Here is a 26,989-nt window from a genome sequence, read left to right on the forward strand (position 1 = left end):
TGGTAGAAAGAGACCCTTCTCAACAAGCCAGTAAATTAGGCCAGTAAATTAGCCAGTAAATTAAACTTGTTTTCTGGGAGAAAACTGCAATGTACATTATTCACCTCTTCAATGACCAAGAAGATCAATGGCTTCCTAGCCTCTATCAGCAATAGTGCGGCCAGCAGGACCAGGGCAGTGATTGTCCCCCTGTACTCTGCACTGGTGGGGCCGCCCCTCAAATCTTGTGTTCATATTTGAGCTCCTCACTGCAAGGGCATTGAGGTGCTGGAGCCTGTCCAGAGAAGGGCCATGTACCTGTGCAGGCCTGAGGCAGCAGAGTCTGGAGCACAAGTCCTGCACCACTCCAGGCTGAGAGAGCTGCGGGTGTTTTAGCCTGGAGCAGTCTCAGGGGAGACCTCTTTGCAGTCTACAGCTGCCTGAAGGGAGGGTGCAGCCAGGTGGGGGTCGGCCTCTTTTCACAACATCAGGTGCCAGAAGAAGAGGGCAGAGCCTCGAGCTGAGGTAGGGGAGACTCAAGTTGTACATCAGGAGTAGTTTCTTCACAAAAAGGGTGATTAGACGCGGCAACGGCCTGCCCAGGGAGGTGGTGGAGTCACCTTGACAGGAGGTTTAAGGAAAGACCTGACGCAACACGTCGGTGCTCGGCCACGCACGCTTTCCAGGCCCGCCGGGCCGGCTCCACCCCCGCGCCCGGCCCTGTCCCGCCCCGCCCCGCCCCACCGGGCACGGAGGGCGGGCCCGCCCGCTCTGCCGGAAGCCTCGCGTGGGTCGGGCGCGCCGGGGGAGCAGTGCTGCTTCCGTCGCGCCACAATGGCGAGCTCTGGGCGGCGGGCGGCCCGGCGGTAGCGGGCGGTGAGTGCCCTTCTCTTGGCGGCCGGCGGCGGGCCGAGGCCTTTCCCGGCGGCGGGCGGTGTCCACCGGCGGCCTGTGCCCCTCGCTCGCCCCTTTTCCTCCCTCTCTCCCTCCCTACATCTCTCGGTCCCCTCGTGCCTGGTCCTACCGCGGCCCCTCTGCTCGTGGGCTGTGTCCGGCTGAGGCGGCAGGTTTGGGTTATGCTGCGCCGCAGTCCCTCCACCGGAGTCGGGGCTCGACAGGAGGGGGCCAGGGACCCTCGTTAGCCTGTGGGAGGCGGAGGAGAAGTGAGTCGGGAGCTGCAGCGTGGCGGCAAGGGAGCCCTGGCCCGCCTGCCGTAGTGTGTTCCCTGTGCCGGTGTCCCAACCCCTGCGCCTGGGTCCCGCCGGCAGCCTGGGCGGCGCTGCCCGATGCTGCAGGCCCCGCTGGCAGCCGTGTCCTGCCCGTCTGCGACGCCGCTGACCCCCCAGGGCAGCCCCCTGCCCACACCAGGCTCGCACCTCCAGTCGCGGTCCGGAGCCGGAGACGAACGTAAACTTTGACTTTTCTGTTTCCTTCCCGTGCAGGGACGTGTCGCCATCCAGCCTGGCGGCAGGGTGTGGGCGTTGCTGCTGGGGATGACTCTAAAACAGGCTGGGTTTAGGTCACTCTGAAATTCGGGTTTGACAGCGTTTCTTGCCTAAAATAGGAATCAAGTGCACTTCGTGCGTTTGAAACTTTTCTTTCCGCTCTTAGTTGGAGCAGCTTCATTACCAGAGATGTACATAACTGGGTAAAATACTGTTCTTTAGGACAGGAATCCTGTTCGTTTTGTTGCTTGTGTGGGACCAAAAAACTACCTTCATTTTAAGAGGGTCATAAACACTAAAAGCCTCAGTAAAATGCAGACACTGAGTTTCTTAAGAGTGCCTTTGTGGCCTGCAGAACTTAAAAAAAATTAAAATGTGAAAAATCAGGTACCCTACTCCCATATTAATCATAACAGAAAGACATTTTGTGATATTTAGGTGCTTGAAAATGCTCTTTACAGTTTTATCTGCATTCTTGAGAATATATGTGTATTTTGAAAGAGAAAATCTGTTTTGTTTGGTTGTATGTGTCTATATTTAAATCATAAAATACTCAGTGTTGAGAAGACCACTGCCACTTAACATGTTTTACATAGTCTCTTCCTGTAGTTTCCTTTTCAAAGTCCACATGGTTTATTGACAGCATTGGAGTTAGACCTCTGGGGGAGTGTTTTGCATTAAGAAAGGGGGATGGATGTGCAAGCAATTCAGTGGTCTAGATGTTTTAGACAATGCTAAAATAATATGAAATAGGAGTGCTTAATACTGAGTGATGGTCTGCCTAAAATGTGCAGGAGAGCACATTGTTTCTAAGTCACTGTATCATACTTGCCTCATAACTATATTGCAACTTAACTTCGCATCTGCCTGTCTTCTGATGATCACAATTTTCATTCCTAACAAGGTTAACAGTGTCTACTGTAGGCAAAGAAGAATATTCTGATATGTAGAATGGCCTTGGGGCCATCCTTCCGTCCTTTTTTGCTTCCTTCAACCATTCTTCCAAAGCTTTCCTGTGCTAAGCTGAGGCTGATGTAGACTCTTAAAATTTTCTATCTGTTCTAAAGACCCTAGGGCCTGGAAAAGCCATAGGCTGTCTCTACATTTTATAAGCCACCCACAGGTGTTAAGACATACTAAGACAAGAGACCTAGCTGAGTTTTGGAGTGCCTTTTCTTGCCTTGGTTTAATCCAGGGCTTTGATTGTTGAGATTTCCATAGCAGTTAATACCCAGTGTTCATTCCTTGATTGGTTTTAAAATACAGCTTTTAACTTTTTGATTTCTAGGTGGGAATCGCTGAATTGAACAGCAATAACCATGGGAGATGCTGCAAAACCTTGCTTTGCCAAACAAAATAAGGAACAGGAAACTTTGTATCCAGAAGAATTAAAAGAAAGTCCCTTACAGATAGGCTACCAAGTCATGGATGAATATGGAAGTGGCTGTAGCAATAAAATAGATACCAGCCTGCAAAAGAAAAAGGGATCTCCAGGTCATTATGGAAGCAGTCCCAGGCGAGGGCCACGAAGTGTTTTGAGTAGCCCAAATTCGCTTAAAAACACAGCTTACTGTCAAGGGTCAAAGTTAAGTGATATCCAAAGAGACCACATGAAGAAGTGGGGATCTGATGATCACCATGGTACTTCTGACACCTGGAGAGAGTACCGTTCTGCTGCCTGGATTCCTGGGCATGGCAGGACAAGAAAGGACTCTTTTCACGAGGTTGAAGGTTCTGGAAACAGAAATGTAAGACGACAACTTCAGGAAGATTTAATGAGCAAAGATGTGCCGGACATGCAGAAAGGAAGTTCTGGTAATCACATTTCTTTGTTTTGCATAGCTATCCAGTAAAGTAGCTTACTACATGTGTTACTGAAAAGTAAAATTTCAAGATTCACTATTAAAGCAAAAAAGTGGTTTTGTTCTGTCATGTATTGCAAACTATTGACTGTTCTGTACTTCTAGCACTTCAGACAAATTGTTACAGCAAATAATACAGAACTTGTTTTATAGATTGTGTTGTCTTTATAGTTTAGCCTGTGAGTGATAGGAGTAAGTAGATTGCAGCATCTGTGTAGTGTCCCTGTTTGTTGTTTTTCCCATACAATTTGATGGATCTGTCAAGGCTGGTGAGAGATCTTTCAATTAAGCTGATAACAGGGTCAGATTTTTGGAGCTTCCAATGAGGTCTTTAACAATGTGTTGAAGATTGAAGGCAATGCCGTGTCAGTGTTGTGAGAACTCAGTACAGCAGTAACATGAGTCTAGTTCTTCGTATATATTTAACTTCCCTGTGAGCAGTTGGCACTAATACTCAGAGTACAAACCCAAAGCATTGAAATGTCAGGAACGACAGCCCTAAGGGAGGGTGAAGTGATTGATACAATAGTATTTTCATTGAATGCAAGTAAAGCAGAAAGAGGAAGCTTAAATAATATAGAGAATATAACTTGTGTGTGATGCTGCTAGCATGGAATGCCAGTTGACAAGAAACCTGTCTTATTTTATTTGAGTGGGAGCCAAAGACAATAGTGATCAGACCCTCTGCTGAGAAGAAGAGCTCTGGCTGGTTGACACTAGGAAGTCCAGCAATTAAATGTCCTTTCCTGTGGGAAAGCTAGTAAGCTGTCACTAAAAAGAAACTGCGAACAGATTCCCAGGGTCTCTCATTGTTAGAAGTAAGCTGCACACAGCTCAGCCTCATCTCTCTCATGAGGAGAGAGCAGGATGTTTTCACAGATTTTTTCTTCAGTTAAAGTTTTCTTTAGTTTCTTCTTTTACTGGATGTAATGGACTTTTTTCTGTGAAACTTCAGGAACTCACCGAAATAGATTTTTGGAACCACTGGCAATTATACTTGAGAACTTGAGAGAAGTGAGCTACCGATTACAGGAATGGGCATGTGTCTCTTAAAAGAGGAATTACAATAATTGGTGTGCAGTTTAAATCTTGGGGGTCAGATTTGGAACAAATAATATACTGTAAGCATTTGAAAGGTAACAAAGATAAGAAGTAGTAAGTATGCATTTTTTACTAAAGGTATGCCAAGCCCTAATTTTTTTATTTAAAATAGGCATCAGTCCCCTGTGGACATGGGAAAGGCAGTTGGTAGGTGTTGCTTGTACTAGTACTGTACTACTTTGGATACTCTTATGTGACAGTTCTGTAAGTAAACTAGTGGAAAATTGTCTGGATTCAATTAATGTAAGAGACTTGCAGAGCTAATTAGGTAACTATACTCAGAAACTACTGAAGATTTTGTCAGTTAAAGAAAGTAGTGAATGAACATCTAGTGAGTGAGGATTCTATTCCATTCAATGTTTGTTATACTACTGCAATGATGAATGAAGACAGCAGACCTATTAATAGTGTGCTCTGAAAATTGAATATGCTGTGGAGCTGGTAGGAATGGAATGCTGGAAAGCAGGAAGGTCGATTGAAATAACTTTGCACAGTTGGAGAAATGACCTACATATAGGATGAAATACAAAGGATATGTAAATGCCGTTGTTTAAGGCGGAATATTAGCTGTACAAATAAAGGAGGAAAAGTTACCATAAAGTAATATTTTTTTGGAGAAGAATCTGAAGTGATAGTGAATCAGAAGATGATAATGAGTAGTCATTATCATGGGGTTGTGAGACATGAAAAATGGCTCACAGTCTGAAGTACCCCTTTTTCTGAGTAGTCCTCCATCTAGTTTTGACACCCCACTTGTATGAATAAAATGGAAGCCGTGCAAAGAAAAGCAAGAAGGTTGTCAAGATATGTAGGAAACAGAAGCTATTCAAACTGTAAACAATGCCCAATATTTCTGCAAAATGAAGAGGGTAGGGAGGCATATTAACAATCGTCTGTGTAGGAAGCTGTAAAAAGCTGATGTAGTAAACTATATTGTTTCTTTCCAGTAGATGGGACACAAAGCAATGGGCCTAAAATTGAGCAAGAAAGATTCAGATGAGGAATAAAGGTCAAGTTTCTAAAGGTAAAGCTAGGGAGGTTCTGGAGAGGTTGTCTGGACAGCTCATGGAAAAGGTACTTGAAAGCCTTTAAGAACAGGTTAGGTGAGCATTGCTCAGATTTGACAGAGTTCGTTTCATCCTGCTGTGAAGCACAGGCATAGTATAGCTCACCTCTTGCGGTCCCTTCAGAAGTTCTGTGTCAAGTAGCAAAATTACTGAAAATGTTTCTTCTAGCATTTACTTGAAATATTTTGTGCAGTTGTCCTTTTCATTGCCTTCATGTCTTTTTTTTATTGTAGCTCATAAGGAAGCTTACCAAATCTCTCAGACACTAGTCTTTAGTACTTTATTTAATCATTAACCTATAATTAGATTGTCACTGTTGTACCTACCAAATATTAGAGGTATTTATTTAGTTTGTAAATTTTTTTTAAGTTACTTGGTGGCTACTGAAATAATTGATAAGTAGGTAGTTGTCACAGGCTTTTCTGTGAGAACATTGATATATACCTCCAAGTTCTATCCACACTGATTAGTTAAAAAATGTAGTGAAACAGATGTGGCCCATCTTAGGAATTTCAGCAGAAGTGTCGATGCAAAAATGTAGCATGTGGGGAAGGTTCAGAAGTTCGGACTTCTATTTCTGCTCCCTAGAGATTCCTTTGGAGTACTGCTTCTACACTCAGTTAGGCCTAAACTCTCTTTATTGCTGCTTAAACTTGTGCTACTGCTGAAAGAAAGAAATTATATTACCATCTTTGCCCTGATACTGTTTACACCACTAATACATGCATGCTGCATAGTGAACTGAATCAAATAACTGGTCACAAATACACAACTCTGTTGCTACCCTTTTGCCAGTCATTAGAGACAAAAATTGTGGTCATGAGAAAGAAATTTTTTAAAGGTATTTGGAAGAGGAGGGGTTTTTTTTTGCTTTTTTTAATTACTACAAATTAAATCCTCATGCTATGATAAAAGTTTGGGAGTCTAAGGAAGTGGCATAAACTTCCTTAGAAGAAGGGAACTTTAGAAATCCCAGGCATTGGGACATCCTGTATAGCTGTACAAGTGAAAGGCAAGGTGTGAAAATCTGATGTGTATATTTATTCCTGAGATGAATTTTACAGGTGTTGGCTTTGGGTCAATAGCAGCTTCTACTTCAAAAATTTGCTTAAAAGTAGAAGTGGTATTTAGCTTAATTTGTTCCAGACCTTTTGCTGTAAACACAGCAAGCTTTTTAAGCCTTATTATTATAATAATGATGACAGTTTTACATCTTTATTAAAGCAATATGCACATACTTAGCAAGTCCATTCTTTAGACTCTGTAGCCAGCAGTGGTGCTTACTTTTTTCCACTTGTTTATTTAATATTGTGAAGGTAGTACTGATCCATATACTGGTTTAGCTGAAAGGTAAATTACATTATCAGTGGTAATAATTCTTTGTTAATAAATTGTCATATATGAGCTAAGCCACAACAGTGCCATACCAGAGTGCTACTAGGTCATATAAATCATTCAAATTGGACTACACTTTTTAATTCTGTCATACTTTTAGTCTAGCTTATTTGTCTACCAAAGCCTAGCCAGGCATCCCAAAATCTTTGGACATATTCTGTATTATCGGTGTAATGACATACAGGTGTATCTATTGCATTTAGTTCTATTTTTTTTTTGCCAGTTTTAACAGAAGTATCTAAATAAGGTAATTTTCTTCAGTGGAACAAATTAATTTATTTATTTGTAGTTTGGGACAAAGGTACTATAGATTGTGATACTAGTATACACTTATCATTATCCAACTTGCACAGGACAAATTGTGAAACCAAACCAGGTAGGTGCATTGTGCTTTCTTTGACTCTCAAGTAGAATGTTAATTAAGGAAAAAAAAAATTAAATGCTGTGTGGCAATCTGCAGTTATTTGACATGTTTCCTCTCAAAATTCTTTATAAGAAATGAAGAAGCTTAGAAAACCAAGAAGATTGAGAAGAACGAGAAAAAATGAGTGTGATCATGATGAAGTGGAAGATCCAGTCATAGATGAATCTGTGCTGTCAGCAAAAGAACTTCTGGGACTGCAGCAAGCTGAAGAACGCTTGAAACGAGACTACATTTATAGACTGAAGAAGGTGCTGCTGTCTTTACTTGTACAGATAGACCTCTCCTATTTTTTGCACTTTTGTATATTCTAGATGGTACACTTAGTTACAGAAGTTTAGTTACAGAATTTAAGTAACGATATTGCTGTTAATGAATGGTAGAAAAAAGAGGGTTTTCCTTTTGGGGTTTTTTGCTAAAACATTGCTAACAGTTCAAGCTCAAAAAAATGGCTGCTCCTTTAGTTCTTGAAATTACATCAGATCTTAATTAAATTGCTGGAGTAGTTGTTTCTTCAATTAATATATTCTTCCATGGGCATTGGGTATTTTCTCCTGTAAACGATAAGGTGTTGGGTGTGATTGATATGATATCATTCTTCTGACATTATATTTGATGTGCAAACTTTTTGATGGCAAGAAGTGAAGAAAGCTAAAGTGAGTGAGTATACATTTCAGAGTTAATCCATTGAACTTAGCGAGAGTACTGAATGAAGTGAAAATAGTACTTTTATATCTATTTTAAGGGTGTTTTTTTACTATCTTTATTTTAGCAACCTCGAAGCTACCCATCAGCAAAATATACCTGCAAGTTGTGTGATGTTCTGATTGAGTCAGTGGCTTTTGCTCATAAGCATATTAAAGAAAAAAGACACAAGAAAAGCTTAAAGGTGAGTTTAGCCCAAGAAAAAAGTATAAATTGTAGTTTAATGAAACCTTTGTTACCCCATTAAAAATTATGAAACTGCACTACTCTTAAAACCATTCCACATTTAGCTTTTACCATGTTTCAATCTTTTTAAAATCTGTTGTATAGTGATACTAATGAAAACAGTAAGCTTGGGACCTGGACTTTGCAATGAGCAGTAGGAATAAGCAAATAAAGTTGGTATGGAAGAATTAGAAGCTATAGCTTATATGTCAGAATTAATATTTCAGTTCAGAAATACTGCAAAAATTAAGCACCTGTGGAGTATTACAGATTTGTTTATATGTAAAGGAAATAGGTTTGTTTTGAGCATAAGCTTCAAAATAACTTCCAGCATAACATCAATTTTACCTTTTTTTTTAACATCTACTTTCTCTGCTTGAAGTGGACAAAAATATGTCTTATGCAGATTTTCTGTTTCTTCCTCTTTAGCTCCTGCCTTTTCACACTTCATAGGTGTTGAAAGAATTGGTGATTTTTTTTTTAAATGTGCCAAATACATATACATATATATATCTCTGAATGTTACTGAAGCCTCCTGGAGTATCAGATTCTTTATTGCTTCCAATTATCTACATTACCTGGAAAATTTGTGGTGGTGGTATTACATGGGATGAGTTGTTGGCATTCATTTTAGCATGTAAAGCAACTCACGAAACTCATTAAAACATTGGTCTTATCTTGAAAGGAAAAGCAAGAAGAAGAACTGCTGACTGCTCTTCCTCCTCCAACGCCTTCCCAGATACAAGCTATTGGTGTTGCTATTGAAAATGTTGTGCAGGAGTTTGGCTTAAGTAATGAAGATCTAGAAGAAAGGCTTAACATTAAAACAATGATGGAAAACTTGCTGCGTCAAAAATTGCCAGGTATTATTTGCAATTTAAGTGCTAGATATGCCAACTTATTAAAAGCAAAATAACAACAAAAACTGAACAAAAAAGAAATCAACCAAAAAAAATCCCCAACAGCTTATGAAATGAAAACTGAATTAAAAACCTTGGCTCTCTAAATTCTAAAACAGCATGTTTAGTTACTAGTCGGTTGAACAACTTGATGTAGCAATATAAACCTGTTCCAGAATTAAATTACAATGGTCTTCGTGACCCAAACAGGCCTGTAGTAAAAAGTGAAGATAAAAAGGATGTGGGAAGGATTTGACCTTCATGATAAGCCTTTACCAACAATAGCATGGGAGGCAGGATTTAGTAACAGTTCAGGGCTTTGAAGACCTTTTTTCTTTTCCTGTGCTTACCAAAACCAGGTGTAGGTTTAAGATCTATTAGCAATGCTGTAAGTAGCTACAGACTTAGAGTTAGGCATAGTGTAAATGAAGTATAATTCTTTTTGTTGCAGAGTGTTCATTAAGATTATATGGCTCCTCCTATAGCAGATTTGGCTTCAAAACTTCAGACTTAAACATAGATACCCAGTTTCCTGCCAATGTAAGTAAGGCCATTTTATTAAGTATGTGTTAGTGGTTTTGAATGTGGTTTTTTGGGGTTTTGCATCTTCATGTAGACTATATTGTAAATATATTTTTATAGTGTGGTAGTAACACTTATTATAAAAGCCCCTTGGGTAAAACAGAGGCAGTCTGGTCTTAAAATAACATTCTTCATAGAACAGTAGTCATCAGGCAGTGTAATACATCTTTGTGTTTTGTTGAAACTTCTTCTGAAAACACTTAAAACATCTGTACTCTAGCAATCCTCTGAGACAGATGATTATTTATATTCTCTAACAGCTGGAAAAAATAACACTTCTGTGATTTTGTTTCAGTACTGATCCTGGCTTTGTACTGATATATTCACATATGCACATTTTGACTACTAGGTTATATCTGAGCCATGAAACTCATGGTTATTTGTATGTGGAGTAATTTAAGGTTTTTATTTGTCATGTTAATTGTTTTTATGCGTCTCTGTGCTTGAACATTGAAAAGGAATTAAGGACATGATTCCATACTTAAACTTACTCATTCTGTAGTTGATTTGGCAGTCACATTGTTAGAATTTAACATTTCCTTTAGGAAACCGAGAATGATCTAAGTTCATAAAGTGCATAGAATTCTAAAAAGTCATAATTCCAGTCTTTAACATGATGTAGGTCCACTGTGTCAGAATGCAGTGATATTTAAGCACACTGAAACAATAATTCTGTTGATGGGGGTTTTCTTACCATAACCAAATCTTTGATAGAGGAAAAAACTTCAGGAACAATTTCCTTCAAAGCAAGCAGAGCTCATGTTCCTTTTGATGCAACTTAATAATAGTGAAGTACATGTAGAGGTGGTTTTAAATTTGAGTTGTAGAAAATCACTCTCTTGACAGGTGGTTGATACAAAACCAGCTTTATTCCTTTTATTGACAGATGACTCAACCAGATGTTCTCTTAATTGTGCAAGAAAGTCTCCAGAACAGTGGTAAGAAAAAATTGCTGCCTTGTCAATTTCGTTAAACTATTCCTGTTTAGTATTGTTGAATTTCACCTCTGCTGAGCAGGTGTATCACATGCTATTTGTTTTTTAGAAAGATATGAGACTGAATAATACTGCAGAAAAGAATACATTAGGAAAACTACTTTTGGTTTGACATTCATTATTACAAGGGCTGAAGTCCTCTTATTTTTGATGATGTGAGAAATTTCTAGGGAGGCTTTCTTCTACATTATGAGTGAAGATGTCATTACACGTGAGGTAGACTCTGCTGTCCTTCCCCGCCTGCTCTATTAGCCATTCCTTGTACAGAAAGCAGCCAAAGTTCTTTAACATACGTAACAGAAACCCAGTAATGTACTTTCACATTGTGGTCTCTTTTCCTGTAATTACCTGCACGTGTCTGTCAGTGCACATGATGGCCTTGATGACTGCATACAGGCACATGGGTTTTTTCAGATAGCTTAGCTCTGCGCATTAATACAAGGAAATAAAGTTTAAGATCCTTTAAGAAACTGCCCTAACTCAAACCAATTCAAGCATATGCAGACAAGAAAAAAAAAGAAAATATTGGGCAGGGGGGAGGAAAACTCTATTATTTTTAAATGCAGATTGCAAAAAGTAGTTTCACTGTTTTCTTGCCTTGCTTTATGCCCACAGATGGGAAACCACACCATATGATTCAAAACATGTCTGTTTACTGACCTAGATTTTCGCAGTGGCATCCCCACCATCATTGTATGTGCATTTTATTATCTGGACCATTATGGTCTTTGAGAATGGGGTTATTTTTAAGTTTGATTAGAGGAAGAAGACCCAGATCTCATAAGAAATTAGGATCACTGTTGTATCACAAAAGCAAGTAATATTTGCATTAACATGTTGTGCAGAGTCTTCTCTGTGAGTGAGAAGATACAAGAATAGAGTATTAAATGTTTGATGTGCCTCAGCTGCAAAAGCAAGATAATTTTCAGTGAAATTAGGTGTCCAGTTGGCTAAGTAATATCACAAAAATATTGTCATTTCAGAATTTTTGAGTAAAGTATCTAAAATTGTTTGACAGTTTCCTCCCCTCCTGGCCCAGTGAAACCATAGTTTATCAAAAATTAAGTCTAGTTTGGATCAAATCAGCACCACTAAGAGAAGGGACTAGGGAGGCTGACAGCTGAATGATATAAAGAATAAGAAAAAAAAGAGAAAAAGCATAGCAAAAGGATATCATGTAGGAAAGCCTGTTCTATATTTACATAAAAGATTGTCAGATAACCAGGGAAAAGTTTCTTTCTATATAGTAGTGATGTAACACTGTTGGTTTTTTTTTTTTATTTTTCACACTAATATTGTTCCATAGGTGTTATAGGTCTCTCTGCATGCCTCAATTACTGAAGCCAGCTCTTAACAAAAATATACCTCCTTAATTTTACCTACAGTATATATATGAATTTTGAAAAGTTCTGGTTTTTCTCAGTGTTTTCCTAACAGTCCTTCATGTATAGACAATATTCTTCTTATCACATGTACTTTATTTTTCTCAATATAAGTCATTATATCAGAAGCTGAAATTCTACCTGTACTCCTCTAGTTCAGGTAGACGTATTTCATGATGTTGATAAAAAATACGTAGTTCAACGTATTTTTTATCAACATCATGCTTAATGTGGCTTCTTCTTTTTCTTTTTCCCATTTAGAATCTTTTACGGAAGTTGATGCAGATTTCCATGCTAGAGTACCAGTGGTGGTGTGCAGAGAAAAGCAAAGGTCTCGGTTGTCACTTTGTGTGTTCTAATAGTATATAGCAATGTAAATTATATTACCACCTGATAAATGACGTTTCTGTACTAAATTATTACAGTTCCATGGATCTTGAAACACAAACTAACACTCATGGGCAAGTCATTCCTAGCCTAGAATAAGAGGGTAAGGGTTGTTCTGTCCTCAGCTGTGTATTTCCCAACCCCTTCAACCATTATGGCTTCCAGCATGTACCCTTACCCTTCCATTTGGGATTATTGCTTAAGCAGAAACTTTCCTTTCTTATAGGTAGAGTAGATACCATATGAAATTATAGATTTCTGTAAGGATAAGAACAGTTTGCTTAGCTTCGCTTGTATTTTGAGAAAAGTGAAAAATATTTTATTTTGCCCATTTGATGAATGTCAATTAAGATTCATGAAACATTCTATGAACAGCTACTGATAAAAATATTACCAGTTATTTGGTGCTACCTTGATTTTTTGGTGTTTAAAAATATTTTATGTTATGTGAAAACAGCATAGAAACTGATGGTGGGTGTGGTGTGGGAAGACATTTTTGTTTCATGAAGGAAATGAGCACTGTAACTTTTTCAATTCAGTAAATTAATATTAGAAAAATACTTAAATTTGAATTGTATATTAAAGCACTTGTACAGAAAATTATAATCACATATTCTCAACCTAATTATAAATCTAATTAGTATTGCATGCTGCTTTTCATGCAGAGATGCTGTCTTTGAGAGGCTGTCAAGTCTTTCCCTACAGCCTTCTGCTACACTGTTCTGTGAGGTGTTTTCTGATCTGTGGATGTTACAAAACCTTAAAGATCTTTCATTTCTTTTTGGATTTTAGTGGCCTTATTTGTAAAGTGAGTGCAGGGAATGAGAATGCTTGTCTGACAACAAACCATTTGGCTACACTTGGAAAGCTGGAACCTACTATTGTACCTTTAGTGATTGCCTTCAGGTACTGGGCAAAGGTGAGAGTCATTTGTACTCCCTTATCTGTGAATAAATATTGAATTAACTTTGATATTATGCCTGTAGTTATCGTTTAGAAAATGATTGTTGAAACAGCCCTTGAAAAACAGTTGAAATAAGGACATAAGTTTTTATAAATCAATAATAGTATAATTTATAAAATGTACATTTTTGTGTGATAATGTTCCACTAAATTTCAAAAATGGAATTTTAAGCTTCTTTCAGTGGAATGCAGACTGTAAGTATCCTGCTCCATTACCAAACCAGTCAGAGGAATGTATAGGAGATGGAATTGCTAGTTTCTCATAAAAATGAAAAAAAATGAAAAAACTGTTGGTCTCTATTGTAGATGAAAACAACCTTGGGAATTAACATAACTTTTGAAATTGATGTGTCTGCAATTAAAATATCAAAAATTGAAAGACTACTGTATCTATGCAGAAGGAGCTATCATTTTTTGCAAATGTGGTCTATGCTGTCTGTTTTGCCAGTCTGTGTCCTAGGGCTCTTACACTGAAAATGTTATGGTAGCATGGCATACCATAACTGCAGTGAATATGCAGGCCTTGAGAAAAAATTGCATCTGGTAAGAGCTGAAAGATATCTGAGTTTCTGTAGTATTCAATGTGACTTCTGAACAGTAATTAAAACAATATTTTTCATAGTATCACTTGAAGCTTTAATGGCTGTACAATTTGTTTTTACAGTTATGCTGTGTTGATCGTCCTGAAGAGGGAGGCTTGTCACCTTATGTGTTCGCTTTAATGGTTATTTTCTTTCTACAACAGAGGAAAGAGCCCTTTCTGCCAGTCTATTTGGGATCATGGGTATGTGTACTATTACACTGATTAGTATAAATGAGAGGACCAGTTGCCTATGGTGGTATATAATCTGTCAGTTCTATGCTCCTCTGAGCAAGCCATAAGCAAGCCATTTCTGCAGGTTTTAAAAGTGTGAATTCATGTGTGAATTATCATCATTCAAGACTACACTTAACTTTAGTATGCCTGACTGTAAGGTTGCATTTCACAATCCTAGTCACTGGATTAAGCACTCTGTTGCCCCTTCTGTGAATAAGGGGAGGTGGGCATTGAATAATGCATTTTGCAACAATTTACTTCCTCATTTTTTTCAGCCTTTCCTCCAGACTGTTGAGAACTCAATCCACATAGCTACATCCCAAAACAACATCTTGGAATTTGCCATCTAATTCTCCAAAAAATAGACCATGGTTGGGGAACACACTGGTGCACTAATACCATCAGAAGGGATCGCATTAGGAGTTTACAGCATGTATTTCTTTGGTTTAAAAACCAAAATGCATCAGGAGTTGTATTATGGATGCCAATAATGAATCCAATTCTGGATTGACATCCATAATACAACTCCAATAATTCAATTCTAATAATTGAATTCCAATTCAATTATATTCATTGCACCCATTTTTATACTTACAGTGTCTTATGTTTAGCACACGTGTTCCGTTTCCTGTAACTAATTACAAGAACCTTTCAGTTAGCAATTATACCTACTACGTTCCTGACTCATTCAAAAGCACATGCACTTTCTGAACTGGATAAGAAAAATGTCCTGTTGTATATGTCCATATAATTATAAGATACATATTTATGCTTGTCTAATGTGCAAAGAAATGGTTACATGACACAGAATTACAGAATTTTCTGGCCAATCAGTTCCAGTGTTTGGTCATCCACACAGTACCTTGACTCAAGTTCTTCCTCATACTCAGGTGGAACATCTTGCATCAGTTTCTGCCCTTGCCTCTTGTCCTCCTGCTCAGCACCACCTGGATCCATCCTCTTGACACCCTTCCTTCCTTCAGACATTGATGAGGTTCTCTCTCAAGACCTCTTCTCAAGGCTGAATAAGCCCAGTTTCCTCAGCCTTTCCTCATAAGTGAGGTGCTCCAGTCATTTAATTATCTTTGTTGCCCTTTGCTGGACCCCCTTAACGAGCTCCATGTCTCTCTTGTCCTGAGGAGCCCAGAACTTGACACAGCACTCCAGATGTGCCTCACCTGGGCTGGGTAGAAGGACAGGATCACCCCCCTCACCCTGCTGGCACTGCTTTTCCCAATGCACCCCAGGACAACATTGGCTTTCTTGGCCACCAGGGCACACTGCTGGATCATGGACATCTTGCTGTCCACCTGGACCTTCAGGTCCTTCTCCACAGAGCTGCTTTCCAGCAGAACCACCCCCAGCCTGTGCTGATGCCTGGGCTTATTCCTCCCAAGGTGCAGGACCCTGCTTTTGCTTTGGTTGAATTTCAGACAGTTCTTTTCTGCCCATCTCTCCATCCTGTCAAGGCTGCACTCTGGGGTATTTGCTATTGCTCCCAGCTTTGTGTCATCATGACCTGCTGAGGAGGCCTCTGTCTCTTTGTCTCAGTCAGTGCTGAACAAATTAAACAACACTGAGCCCAGTATTGACTCTTGTAGGACACCCCTAATGACAAGCCCATGTTTAGACCACATGCTACTGATTACAGCCCTCTGGGATCTGCCATTCATCCATTCATCCAGTTTTCAAGCCACCTCACTGTCTGTATTTCCTCAGTTGTGGATACCAGCACACCCTTCCAAGAACACTGAGCTCTTGGGAGTTTTTTTGTAGAGAAGTATCGGGACAAGAGACAAAAAGGTTGGGGCATATTCTAGATGTGGAGCAGCTGTTTTTCAACTTTGGTCTACTGCAGTGTGGGGACTTAAAATTTAAAGTTCATGTGATGTTTAGCTCTATGTTTCTTTTTTTGTTTCCTCTAGATCAGAGGATTCTCATTAAACAAATTAACTAATTTTCATCTGAGAGAAGTCAAGAATGATGCTGTGGTTTGGGAGCATAACCCCACTGATGATTCTGATTTGCCACAAGAAACTTCCCCTAGAAGGGGCAAGGTCTGAACTTTTAAATTTGTTTCTGTAGTAGTCTAGCAGACACTGCTGTTCTCAAAAAAGGACAACTTTCTATTTCAGTTTTGTGCTTATGTTTCAAAACCATGAGCTGAACTAAGAGATTGCACACCTGCTTGCTTCAAGGTCTGTTGTGCTTAGCTTTGGTGCTAAGGAGCTGGCAGGAAAATAGATATAATTTCAAACTCTTTGATAAGACCTTGAATTTTAGTCTATTCGGGAGAATATAGTTTTATCTTGGAATTAGATTAAATATATGAAAAATATTTTGTCTTTGCTTTGAGCTGTTCTTGCAAATTATTCCTCTTCTAATAACTTTGTAGGAAAGAGTATCATGATGTGACTGCATGTTGTGAGAGTTAAAAATTCAGGCTAGACTTGGCTGAAAAACAGGCTGTATAATCCATTCTGTCCTGTGACATGAGATATGCTTATTTCTTTGAAATCTATGAATTATGGCATAAACATTTAAAGAAGCAATTTTTATTAATCACTGATGCTAGTCTTTACCATTGCTGCACTCTTCAATTTTGAAGCTTTATACTGTATCTTCCAATTTTTTAATTGCAGTTTTTATTGCAATTGCAGGAGTCAAGAACCAATGATAAATTCTGCCACAGTAGTTTGTGGATGACATAAAGGAAGCGTAGCAGTAAAACTGTTAAACACCTGTGTACTAAATATTATTTAAGGTTTTCTTCTGTAATTGACAGGTTCCCTTAGTGTTTGATGTAGGTCAGCAGTGTTCAGCACCTGTTGGTCAGCTGTGGCTTGAACTGCTTCGTTACTATGCTTTGGAGTTCAATATGGCTGATTTGGTTATTAGCATACGACTCAAGGAACCAGTGTCTCGTGAATTAAAGGACTGGCCTAAAAAGCGTATTGCTGTGGAAGGTATATAAATATCTCTCAACAAACTTCAAAGAACTGTAACTTTAATTTTTTGTGAGGTGCTGACTTGGCTGTTAATGTTGAGTGATACAACTTAGAAATTTTTAATATTGGACTGGTTATAATAGAATTATTTTTTTTTAAATCTATTTGATATTTCTATTGAGTATTATTTTAAACATTATCAGAAATAATTAAGTGAACTAAAAGATTGTTTTCAGCACAATTTGTAGATCTTGTGTCCCTACACAATATTTAAGAGTTACTAGCAATTCAGACTCTGTAAGGATGTAAGTGTATTCTTCTTTTAAGAAATTAACTCTTTCACTGCTGGCTCACTTCTTCTTTCTACTAGACCCATATTCAGTCAAAAGGAATGTGGCAAGAACTTTGAACAGCCAACTAGTGTATGTGTATGTTCTTCACTGTCTGAGAGCAACTTACAAGTATTTTGCCTTGCCTCACAAAAAAAGTGCAAATTGGAGCAAAATACCCTCTTCAAATGCAAACGAAGAGAAATCCCAAATGCTGGACCATGGAAAAGATGCTATAAAGCATGAAGATTCTGACTTGCAAAACTTGGTTGATAGAACAAACACGGCCATAATAGAAGATAGCATAACAGAGGATACACATATTCCCAGGGAACATAAAATTGGTCCTTCAAAACTGTGTGATGGCTCAGAAAGTTTCACAGAAGAAGAATTGGCTGATGATATAAGTCATCTGGGAATTACCCATGAAGACTCAGACTGCATAGTTGACGAAGTTATTTCTGGAGATAATGAGGATTTTAAACCTAGTTGTGAAGAGACAGAGAGTGAAAATGAAGATGAAGAAGAGGAGGAAGAGGAAGAACATGAACAACAAAAAAGACAGTGGCATACTATTTTGGCTGCTGAGCAGAGAATTGATGAAGACAGTGACAGTGGAGAACTCCCTGTTATGGTGAATGAGCATGAAGTAGAGACATGTAGGATTTCAGACTTAGAAGGTTTTCAACACACTGCACTTACAGAGAGTGATGAATTTGGCTTGGAGTGCAGTGGTATAACAGATGATAAGATCGACATTGATGAGTATAGTAGCACTGAAGGTACTGATGAGTTGGATGAATCCCCACAAAAATTCCTATGTTCAGCACAGAGTCAGATATCCCAAATGATTAACTCAGATGATGAAGAGGAAGAAGAGGAAGCACAAACTCTTCTAAATCAGAGAGAATGCAGTGCTACCATTAGAGCTGGAGCTGAACTAGATAACACATATACTGGATCTGGAGATGATGATGCAGTGTCAGAGGAAGAAGATGATTTTTCCATCCCTAGTAAATATGAAAAGAAACAATTCAAAGAAAGTGTAGGTGGACCTCTGAGGAGCAATTTGAGTCAAGAATATCATACTGAGAAGGGAAGCCATTCTGAAGAGACCACAGCAGTAGAGCAGTGCTTAGAATCTGAACTTTTTTATGAATTCAGTAAACAAGCTTTTACAAAGGGCAAGGTAAGCAAGCTGTATCAGAGCATAAATATATTGCTTGTGTTCTGTTAGAAGTTATATGAAAGTGTTGCTCCAATTTATTAAAGTACCATAGTTTTTAAAACTAATCTTGCTTTTTGTTCATGCAGTCTCCTACAGTAGTATGTAGCTTGTGCAAACGGGAAGGTCATTTAAAGAATGATTGTCCAGAAGACTTCAAGAAAATTGAGCTTGACCCACTGCCACCACTGCCACCCAAGTTTTCAGTTATTCTAGATCAAGTTTGTGTCCAGTGTTACGGTAAGTTTTTTCCTTTGATTATTGTGCTATAGAAAAAGAATCTGAAAAAAAACTGTAATGCCCACCGACTAGTGGTGTTATAAGGTGACAGTTTATTTCCTACATTGCCTCCAACTCTTGGATACAATTCTACAATTTGGCTTAATGGTAATGGCTCTTAAAGAACTGCTGAGTAGTTTTTATCTAGAGAACTAGAAAGTGTTTAGATTTTTCTTCCAACTAGCTGGTTGATTACTCATACAGGAAAATACATTTTCTGAGAATCTAATTTTGGGTGGACTTTTTGACTGATGCTTTTGTATTTGTCTGATTTGAATCATGTTGACTGTTCCTTAACTTGTAGTTTTCATAAAAAAAAACTTCAGTATTCTAGAAAAAAATGTGAAAAATATAGTTTTGTAACATTTCTCCACTTTTGTTCTTTTCAGAGTGACCCAACTTTCCTCCTTTCTCTCTCGCCATTTCTGACCAGACAAAATGCATTATTTGTCTAATTAATGTTTTTCTTTGAGCAGGTATTTCTCTTCTACTTCATCCTTGCTTTCTTTCCTTCACATGTGAATTTTCTCTTTCTCTTTCCCTTCCCCTGCCCCACTGTAAACCCCTCTCTATTTTCACTTGAATCTTTGCTCTTCGTGAAAACTAGTTACCTAAATTGTTGTCTTTTTTTTCTTCTTTTTTTAAAGATGATTTTGCTCCAAATAAAGTAGAAGATCATGCTCGGGAACATATAAGACAAAGCTTGGAAATCTTCATTAGACAGGAATTCCCGGGTAATTAGGCCATTTTATCTTCGTATTTATATTTTTGATTGTTCATACTTGAGTGTTTTCCAAGAAAACATAATTTCAGTACAATAAACACTTTAGTTTTGAATATTTAACCCATATTGTTGCTCAGCATTGGAATGCTTCATTACTTAATTTTTGTTCTAAGTCTTTTCGGGCTTTTTTAAATTTGAAATTTTTTCATTTATTATATATAGCACACATTAGTAGGAAGGAACAATGGCAAGTTAAGGAAGAAACAATCAAAGCAGAAGTGGAATAGTTTTACATTTGTTATTTTAACTATTAATCAGACTTATTTTTGTAACTGCTCTTACAAATAACAAGGTTATTTTAGTACTTCCTACTGAAACTTACTGGCCTTGGAATATTTTAAAATATGGGCACAAGATCTGGCCTGTTCACAGAACCTAGGCATTTGATTTGTTTTTCCTTTGTTTTTTTCTGGAGTTCTTACCTGTAACACCTGGACGTCAGTTCATGGTCTTTTAAAATTCAAAAAATACTTTTTTTTGGCTGGAGCCAGGTATATCCCTTTCCCTGAGAATCTTTGTACAAAACATTTTTCAGTCAGATGTCAGCTTGAACCTATATGCTGATGATTTAATTACTGGAAAACCTAACTTGTTTCTGGATTTGTCAGACTGCTTATTTGAATCAATAATACTAGAGATTCTTTTCTCATAAGCAAAGTTGATCAGAAAGTTTTCATGTACTACAGAAATACAATGTTTTCTCTCCTGTATTAGAATACATGCAGTGGTTTGCAGCTACATACAATTTGAGATTCTGTGTTATATATAATTTGATAATTTTTGTTGATATATGGATGTAATACAACCCATGCTTTACAGGAACCAAGCTGGATTTGTTTGGCTCCTCAAAAAATGGCTTTGGCTTCAAACAAAGTGATCTTGATATCTGTATGACAATAGATGGTCTGGAAACTGCTGAGGTAGGTTCAGATTTTGGTTTGTGGTTAAATAAATGCAGAATTTTCTTATATTGTGTATTTAGCATAACAAATTCATTATTTTATAAAAGCTTTTAATATTAGAAGGAAATACTAAGGTACCACTGAGGCAGATTATTTTGGGGGTGTTTACTGTTGCCCTAGGGATAAGAATGAAGTAGCCAGTTTTCTCCCAAATTCTGCATTTCTAGCTTTATTTGTGCAGATAAGTAACATTTTTGATTGCATGAACAACTGGGAATGGGAAACAATGGAAGAGCACATCTGTCTCCTTTCATGCTGAATATCAGCTTTTAAAAAGTTTCCATTATTACATTATCAGCTGTTGATTTTACATATGCCATTTTGAAAGAATTTCTTGTATTTGCATAATTCTGTATAACATGAAACATTTGATTATACAGCTTTAAGCTTAAGGGCACATAATAAAAGGTTGCCTAAAATACTTGCAGCAGATACAGCTTTCAGCTTTTTTTCTTAATGTCTTTTAGGGACTTGATTGCATCAGAATCATTGAAGATTTAGCAAAAGTTCTCAAGAAACAGTCAGGTAATTTTCTGGAAAATTAAAATAAGTGATTATAGTTTTGTTACTTCATTTGCTGTAATGACAGTGTTCTGGGGCACTGTGGGTGAAAGTCATTAAGATATAAATAGCATAAAAGAGTTTATGTTAGTAAGAGTGAAGTTGAATATTTTGAACGTTTGGGTTTGTTTGTATATATAGGTATTCAAGGTTATTATGTTATGGGACCACATCTGATCTGGACAGATAGTATGCTTATAACTTACACGCATAAAAATAATGATTTAAGACTTGAGGCTTCAGTTTAATAATTACGTACTTGTATGTGAAGTTGATAGTAAAAGATATTCTGATACAAGTCTGCAGTTTGAATCCTGCTTTTTTCTACAAGAAATCATGAATTTTATAGTGCTCGTTTTGGTGTATCTCCAATGAGTTGTAATGATCTATCATTTATGTCTTAAGCTTATTTCTCTATAAAGAAATTCTACACTCTTATTTAGACTATTTATTTTTTGAGGGGGCTAAACATAAATTTATATAAACTATGTTTATCAGATTGATCATGTTTGACAAATTTCTGAAATCAGTGTTGAAATGTAACTGAAATACAAATTTGGTGTCAACTAAGATTTTATTTTGTAGCCTTTTGGCTACAGTTGGAAGTTAAGTGATACTGTGTAGGACTGTATTGTAGCCATTCAGTAATAAAACATTTCATCCTAGGTTTAAGAAATGTCTTGCCTATAACAACTGCTAAAGTCCCAATTGTCAAATTTTTCCATGTCAGAAGTGGTCTTGAAGTAGACATCAGTTTATATAATACTCTGGTAAGGTTATCTCCTTTTTTATTTTATGTTGTGTAACAAAAAACTGAGAGTCTGTTTCTTGAGACTGAAGTGATGGTTTGGTTGAGGTTCAAAAAGCAACTGTTTCCAATTATCTGTTGCAGTTTTATGTTTCAAAGAAACCTTTTTGGTTTTGTTTGTTTGACTATGAGTGAGTCAGCTGCACAGTTTTGATTTCAGAGTTGTCCTTCCTAAGAGGTGTCCTTCCTAAGAAAATCTATTAGCTTTTCAGTAATAGTAAGAAAGAGTGCTTTAAGTATTGTAAGTCTTTTTCAAATGAGAGTCAAAATAAACTAACTGAAGATTTTTTTAGACTCCTCTTAGCATCATGGCTCTTGCCCAGCCTTGAGAACTGAAAGAGTGATTTTGAACCCAGCTTGCCTGAACTGTAACATATCAGAAAGTAAAAAAAAAAAAAACAAAAACAAACCACAAACAAAACCAATCCATGTATTCTTGGCCAAACTTTTTGAAAACAGATTTAGTTTATTTCAATGTGTCTAATTTTCAAAACCCTGTTCCTTGAAACAGCAAAGGAAAGTTAAGTCATAGAGACAATTTTTAGGCTTTCTGAAGGTTTTTTTATGAGCTCAAAGGAAGTCTTGAGGAGGATAACCACTAAGTGTGAAAGTGTTCTCCTTGAAGTTATGCTTTCATATGTGTCCATTGGTAGCTCTTACACATCTGGACTGAAATCTCTGGGTTCAAGTAGTTACCTTCTACCAAATATTTTGAAACTATAGTCAGAGATTAATGCTTCTTGTTTTGAAGTATTATTCTGTGAATGCTGCTTTGTACCACTTCCATACAGATCAAGGAAGTTGATAGGCTTTCAAAAGAGTGGGTGATAACCTCATTGTTGAGTGCTTCCTTTCTCAATATATATTCCTACTACACAGGGCTTCACATATGTATTAGTTGATGATGCACCTTAGAGTTTTTCTTTTTCATGTTTTCAGCTTATTTTCTTCATAACTTCAGAGCTTCTTTATTATCTACATGACTTCCTTATTTTTGTAGGCCTTGCATAACACCAGACTTCTGTCATCATACGCAGCTATTGATCCTAGAGTAAAATATCTGTGTTACACAATGAAAGTCTTTACAAAGGTAAGTATGTTTCAGGCATTCTAGAAGCAGTAGTTCCTTCAGCAAGGGATGGTCACCATGAAAGATAATAATCATGATTCTTTTTCTAGATATGTGACATTGGAGATGCATCTCGAGGTAGCCTGTCATCTTACGCGTATACACTTATGGTGCTTTATTTCCTTCAACAGAGAAATCCACCAGTCATCCCTGTTCTTCAAGAGGTACAGTATATTGTAAAGAAATGAGTAACTGGACATGGTATTGATCAGAAGGATGTCAGTGCTGAATGTGAAAGGCTCTTCTAATGAGTTTTAATATTACTCTTTCAGATCTACAAAGAACCAAAAAAGCCTGAAATTTTGGTTGATGGCTGGAATGTATATTTCTTTGATAAGCTAGAGGAGTTGGTGAGTAAATCAGGCTAATTGGAAATGTTGTCTGTAGCTTGGCGAATGAATAGAAATTCCTTTTAAAGACAGCGTTCCCTAATATAGAGGTTGAATATTGTGGTTTAACCCCAGCTGGCAATTAAGCACCACACAGCCACTCTCCCATTTCCCCACACCCCTCCCTGGTGGGAAAGCTAATTAAAAGAGAAAAAAAGTAAAATTTGTGGGTTGGAATAAAAACACGTTATTAATTGAAACAAAATAAAATAATAGTCCTCATACTTTTAATTGTTACAATGATGTTAATAATAACAGTAGTAGCAGTAGTAGTAATAATGGTAGTATTTAAAAGAGAGGGAGTGGACTATAACGCAAGAGAAACCAGAGATGCCCAACACAACTGCTCAGCAGCTGCTGACTGACGCCCAGCCCATCCCTCAGCAGCAGTAAATACCTCCTGGCCACTCCCCCTGAGTTCATGTACATGGTATGGAACATCCCTTTGGCTGCTTTGGGTCAGCTGTCCTGGTAGTGCTCCCTCCTGGCTTTCTGTGCTCCTGCTGGCTGGCAGAGCATGGGAAACAGGAAAGTCCATGACATTAGGGTAGGTACTACCGAGCTGCAACTAAAATATTCGTGAGTTATCAGTGTTAGCAGCATTATTCTTATGCTAAATACACAACCCAGACTATACCAGCTACTGAGAAAAAAATTCATTCTATCCAGAACAAATGCAGGAATAGAAGTGGAGTAGCTCCTGTTTTGAAAATCCTATTCCTGTGTCGTAAAGCTTTAGGAATATGGTTGGTCGTAATTCATCTCTGAAAAAAAAAACTCCAAAATCTGACAAAATAGATCACAAAATTATTTTAAGCTGTTAAGGATGATTAATTGTTCTTTGTCTCTTTGGATGAAGATAACTGCTACCACCTGTATATCTGGTCATATCTGGCTAATTTCCTTGAATAATTTCGTTTTATACAGACTCATAAAGTGAATTGATAAATTCTTTTCTTAAGAGGCAAAACCTAGTGCCAGAAGTTCTAGTAATTGTCCACTTTGGTTACTAATAGACTAAAAAATATACTGTTTAAAATCAATATTGGATTATGAATAAAAGTTATGAAAGGAAGTATTCTAGTGTAACTCCGTTGTTTTTCTGTATAAAATAAATGTTGAAAATATATAATGAAAATCATGAAAATGCTTAATGTAAGTACTGAATGTAACAATATTTTTGTCATTTTAGTCAGTTGTTTGGCCAGACTATGGGAAAAATACTGAATCTGCTGGGCAACTGTGGCTGGGACTTCTCCGATTCTACACAGAAGAATTTGATTTCAAAGAGCATGTCATCTGCATCAGGAGAAAAAATCTGCTTACAACTTTCAAGAAGCAGTGGACTTCCAAATACATTGTAATTGAAGGTAAAACCATATAAAATACAGGAATATACAGAACTTCTTTAATGTGAAAATTCTGCTTTTTTCACAAGGCTTATTTATTTTTCTATTACTAGATTATGAATTTTTAAATGCCCATGTTTTGAAAGCATCTCAAAATTGCCATTGAGTTTCAGTAGTGCTAAACATTATTCTTAAGGGATTTTTGGCTACTGAAAAGAAGTTGCAAAGCAAACTTTGCACTTTTCATTATTAAGTAAATGGCAGAAAAATAGATTCAACAAAATCCTTTGGCAAAGAAATTAGGTGTGATTCAATTGAGGTGTTCTCAAAAATACTAGGTTTAGCTGAGCCCGTATTTACTTAAATGATTCAACTCTCTATGATTACTGTTTATTATCGCTGTTTATTATCACTATGCTCTCTGACAGAGAAAATGCAGTTATATATTTTAGAAATAATCTGTAACCTGTTTTCTGGCCCATTTCATTTTCATGGAAAGAATTTCTACTCTTTTGTCTGCACATTGAGGAATGCCTATCATGTTATTTTCTACAGATCCCTTTGATTTGAACCACAATCTTGGAGCTGGATTGTCAAGAAAAAGTAAGTCTTCTGTTAACAATTTCAGTTACCAAGTGAAGATCTTGTCTTCAATATTATTTTACATTCTAGTTTGATATTTAAATGATTATTTTGGTTTGGGTTTTTTTTTCTTCCACAGTGACAAATTTTATAATGAAGGCTTTTATCAATGGCAGAAGGGTATTTGGTACCCCTGTAAAAATATTTCCTAAAGAATACCCGTCAAAAATGGTGAGTTACTTCTAAGAGGAGTATGTGTGAGCTCTTTGGCATATAACTTAGCGTTTGCAGGACTATGGCTACATCACTGTAAACTCTTTCTCTTAAATTTCCACACTACTCTGAATGTCGTGGGAGTTACCACTGAGTACTGTTTTGATGTTACTCGCATGTAAAATATTTTGGTATGCAGAATACTAGTCAAGTCAGAGCTTCAATTGTACAGATTTATATATTTTAATCCAAATCAAAACCACCTTAGCATTTCTTAAAAACTGCAGTTTTATAACAGTGTGCAGACCTGGTGGTGAGTAGGCTGCCTGTCAAAGAGATCAGTGACCAGTTAATTCATTAGATCTTTCAGGGTTCAGCTACAGACCCCAAGAGTATTCCTTTCTGTAACTCTTACTGCTGTTTTAACACTTTTGTATCTGTCTTGGTTTCCAGGTGTTTGGATTTTCATTTTAAATATATGATTTTTTCTACAGGAGTACTTTTTTGATCCTGAGGTTCTAACAGAAGGAGAATTGGCACCAAATGATAGATGCTGCAGAACCTGTGGTAAAATTGGCCATTTCATGAAAGATTGTCCCATGAGACGAAAGTGAGTATAGTATTGGCATCTGTGTGTAACTTTATTCTATTATTAACCTGAATTAAAATGTATCGGTACCTCTTTTGGCAGTGGTGGATAGTGTTGCTGCAAAACTGTTAAAGTATCAATACTGACTCTCCATTTTGTTAAATAGGAAAGGAGTAGTCACAGAGAATCTAAATATTCCGGAGAGCTGAATAACTGTGTGCTATGAAAAGTACATATGGATATAGTCTGTATTTTTATTTATTTAATAGCTTCTACTACCAGAATTTTGCTGCTCCTAGCAAGGCATGATTTTGTCAAATTCACAGAATCTTGCAATTCCTGTCAAAAGCAAGGCAAGAATGTCACAGCATTACTTTTCATAAGCACACATGTATGAGAACAATGTCCTGTTTTACATCCAAGAGAATGCTTCCTGTCCCTGAGTAGCCAAGTCCAATATTCAGCTCCTCTCTTCTGGCAACAGATGAATGGCGACGTGGCTTTTGCCATTCTTCCTCTTATGAAATGCCTAAACCTAAAACTCATCCTTTAATTTTTATTTTAGTTTAGTTTACTTATTTATTTTATTTTATTTTAGTTACAACAAAGCTCTTTAA

At 37.4% G+C, this 26,989-nt stretch overlaps 1 protein-coding gene across 7 annotated transcripts in view; it reads left to right on the top strand.

Annotated features, from left to right (window-relative positions):
* Positions 1 to 712: 712 nt before the first annotated feature.
* Positions 713 to 26,989, top strand: part of TUT7 (terminal uridylyl transferase 7) — a 40,844-nt gene continuing 14,567 nt past the window's right edge. For 4 of the 7 annotated variants that reach the window (XM_071424816.1, XM_071424817.1, XM_071424814.1 and 1 more), the window contains exons 1-25: positions 713 to 855; positions 2,713 to 3,239; positions 7,346 to 7,521; positions 8,043 to 8,159; positions 8,886 to 9,063; positions 9,551 to 9,639; positions 10,568 to 10,619; positions 12,320 to 12,389; positions 13,238 to 13,364; positions 14,073 to 14,192; positions 16,151 to 16,282; positions 17,011 to 17,191; positions 17,544 to 18,691; positions 18,817 to 18,967; positions 19,654 to 19,740; positions 20,610 to 20,710; positions 21,220 to 21,277; positions 21,980 to 22,083; positions 23,122 to 23,211; positions 23,301 to 23,414; positions 23,523 to 23,600; positions 24,832 to 25,009; positions 25,544 to 25,591; positions 25,710 to 25,801; positions 26,278 to 26,393. In XM_071424816.1, coding sequence (XP_071280917.1) covers positions 2,744 to 3,239; positions 7,346 to 7,521; positions 8,043 to 8,159; positions 8,886 to 9,063; positions 9,551 to 9,639; positions 10,568 to 10,619; positions 12,320 to 12,389; positions 13,238 to 13,364; positions 14,073 to 14,192; positions 16,151 to 16,282; positions 17,011 to 17,191; positions 17,544 to 18,691; positions 18,817 to 18,967; positions 19,654 to 19,740; positions 20,610 to 20,710; positions 21,220 to 21,277; positions 21,980 to 22,083; positions 23,122 to 23,211; positions 23,301 to 23,414; positions 23,523 to 23,600; positions 24,832 to 25,009; positions 25,544 to 25,591; positions 25,710 to 25,801; positions 26,278 to 26,393 — 4,103 coding nt within the window. In that variant the 5' untranslated portion in view covers positions 713 to 855; positions 2,713 to 2,743. Of the gene's footprint in view, positions 856 to 1,270; positions 1,387 to 2,712; positions 3,240 to 7,345; positions 7,522 to 8,042; positions 8,160 to 8,885; positions 9,064 to 9,550; positions 9,640 to 10,567; positions 10,620 to 12,319; positions 12,390 to 13,237; positions 13,365 to 14,072; positions 14,193 to 16,150; positions 16,283 to 17,010; positions 17,192 to 17,543; positions 18,692 to 18,816; positions 18,968 to 19,653; positions 19,741 to 20,609; positions 20,711 to 21,219; positions 21,278 to 21,979; positions 22,084 to 23,121; positions 23,212 to 23,300; positions 23,415 to 23,522; positions 23,601 to 24,831; positions 25,010 to 25,487; positions 25,592 to 25,709; positions 25,802 to 26,277; positions 26,394 to 26,989 lie in introns of those variants that run through there. The other 3 variants (XR_011678879.1, XM_071424815.1, XM_071424818.1) reach the window with 3 other exon arrangements.

The sequence above is a fragment of the Agelaius tricolor genome, unplaced genomic scaffold (assembly GCF_023055355.1).
Source record: "Agelaius tricolor isolate 1412-34295 unplaced genomic scaffold, bAgeTri1.0.p SCAF_4, whole genome shotgun sequence".
Taxonomy (NCBI): domain Eukaryota; kingdom Metazoa; phylum Chordata; class Aves; order Passeriformes; family Icteridae; genus Agelaius; species Agelaius tricolor.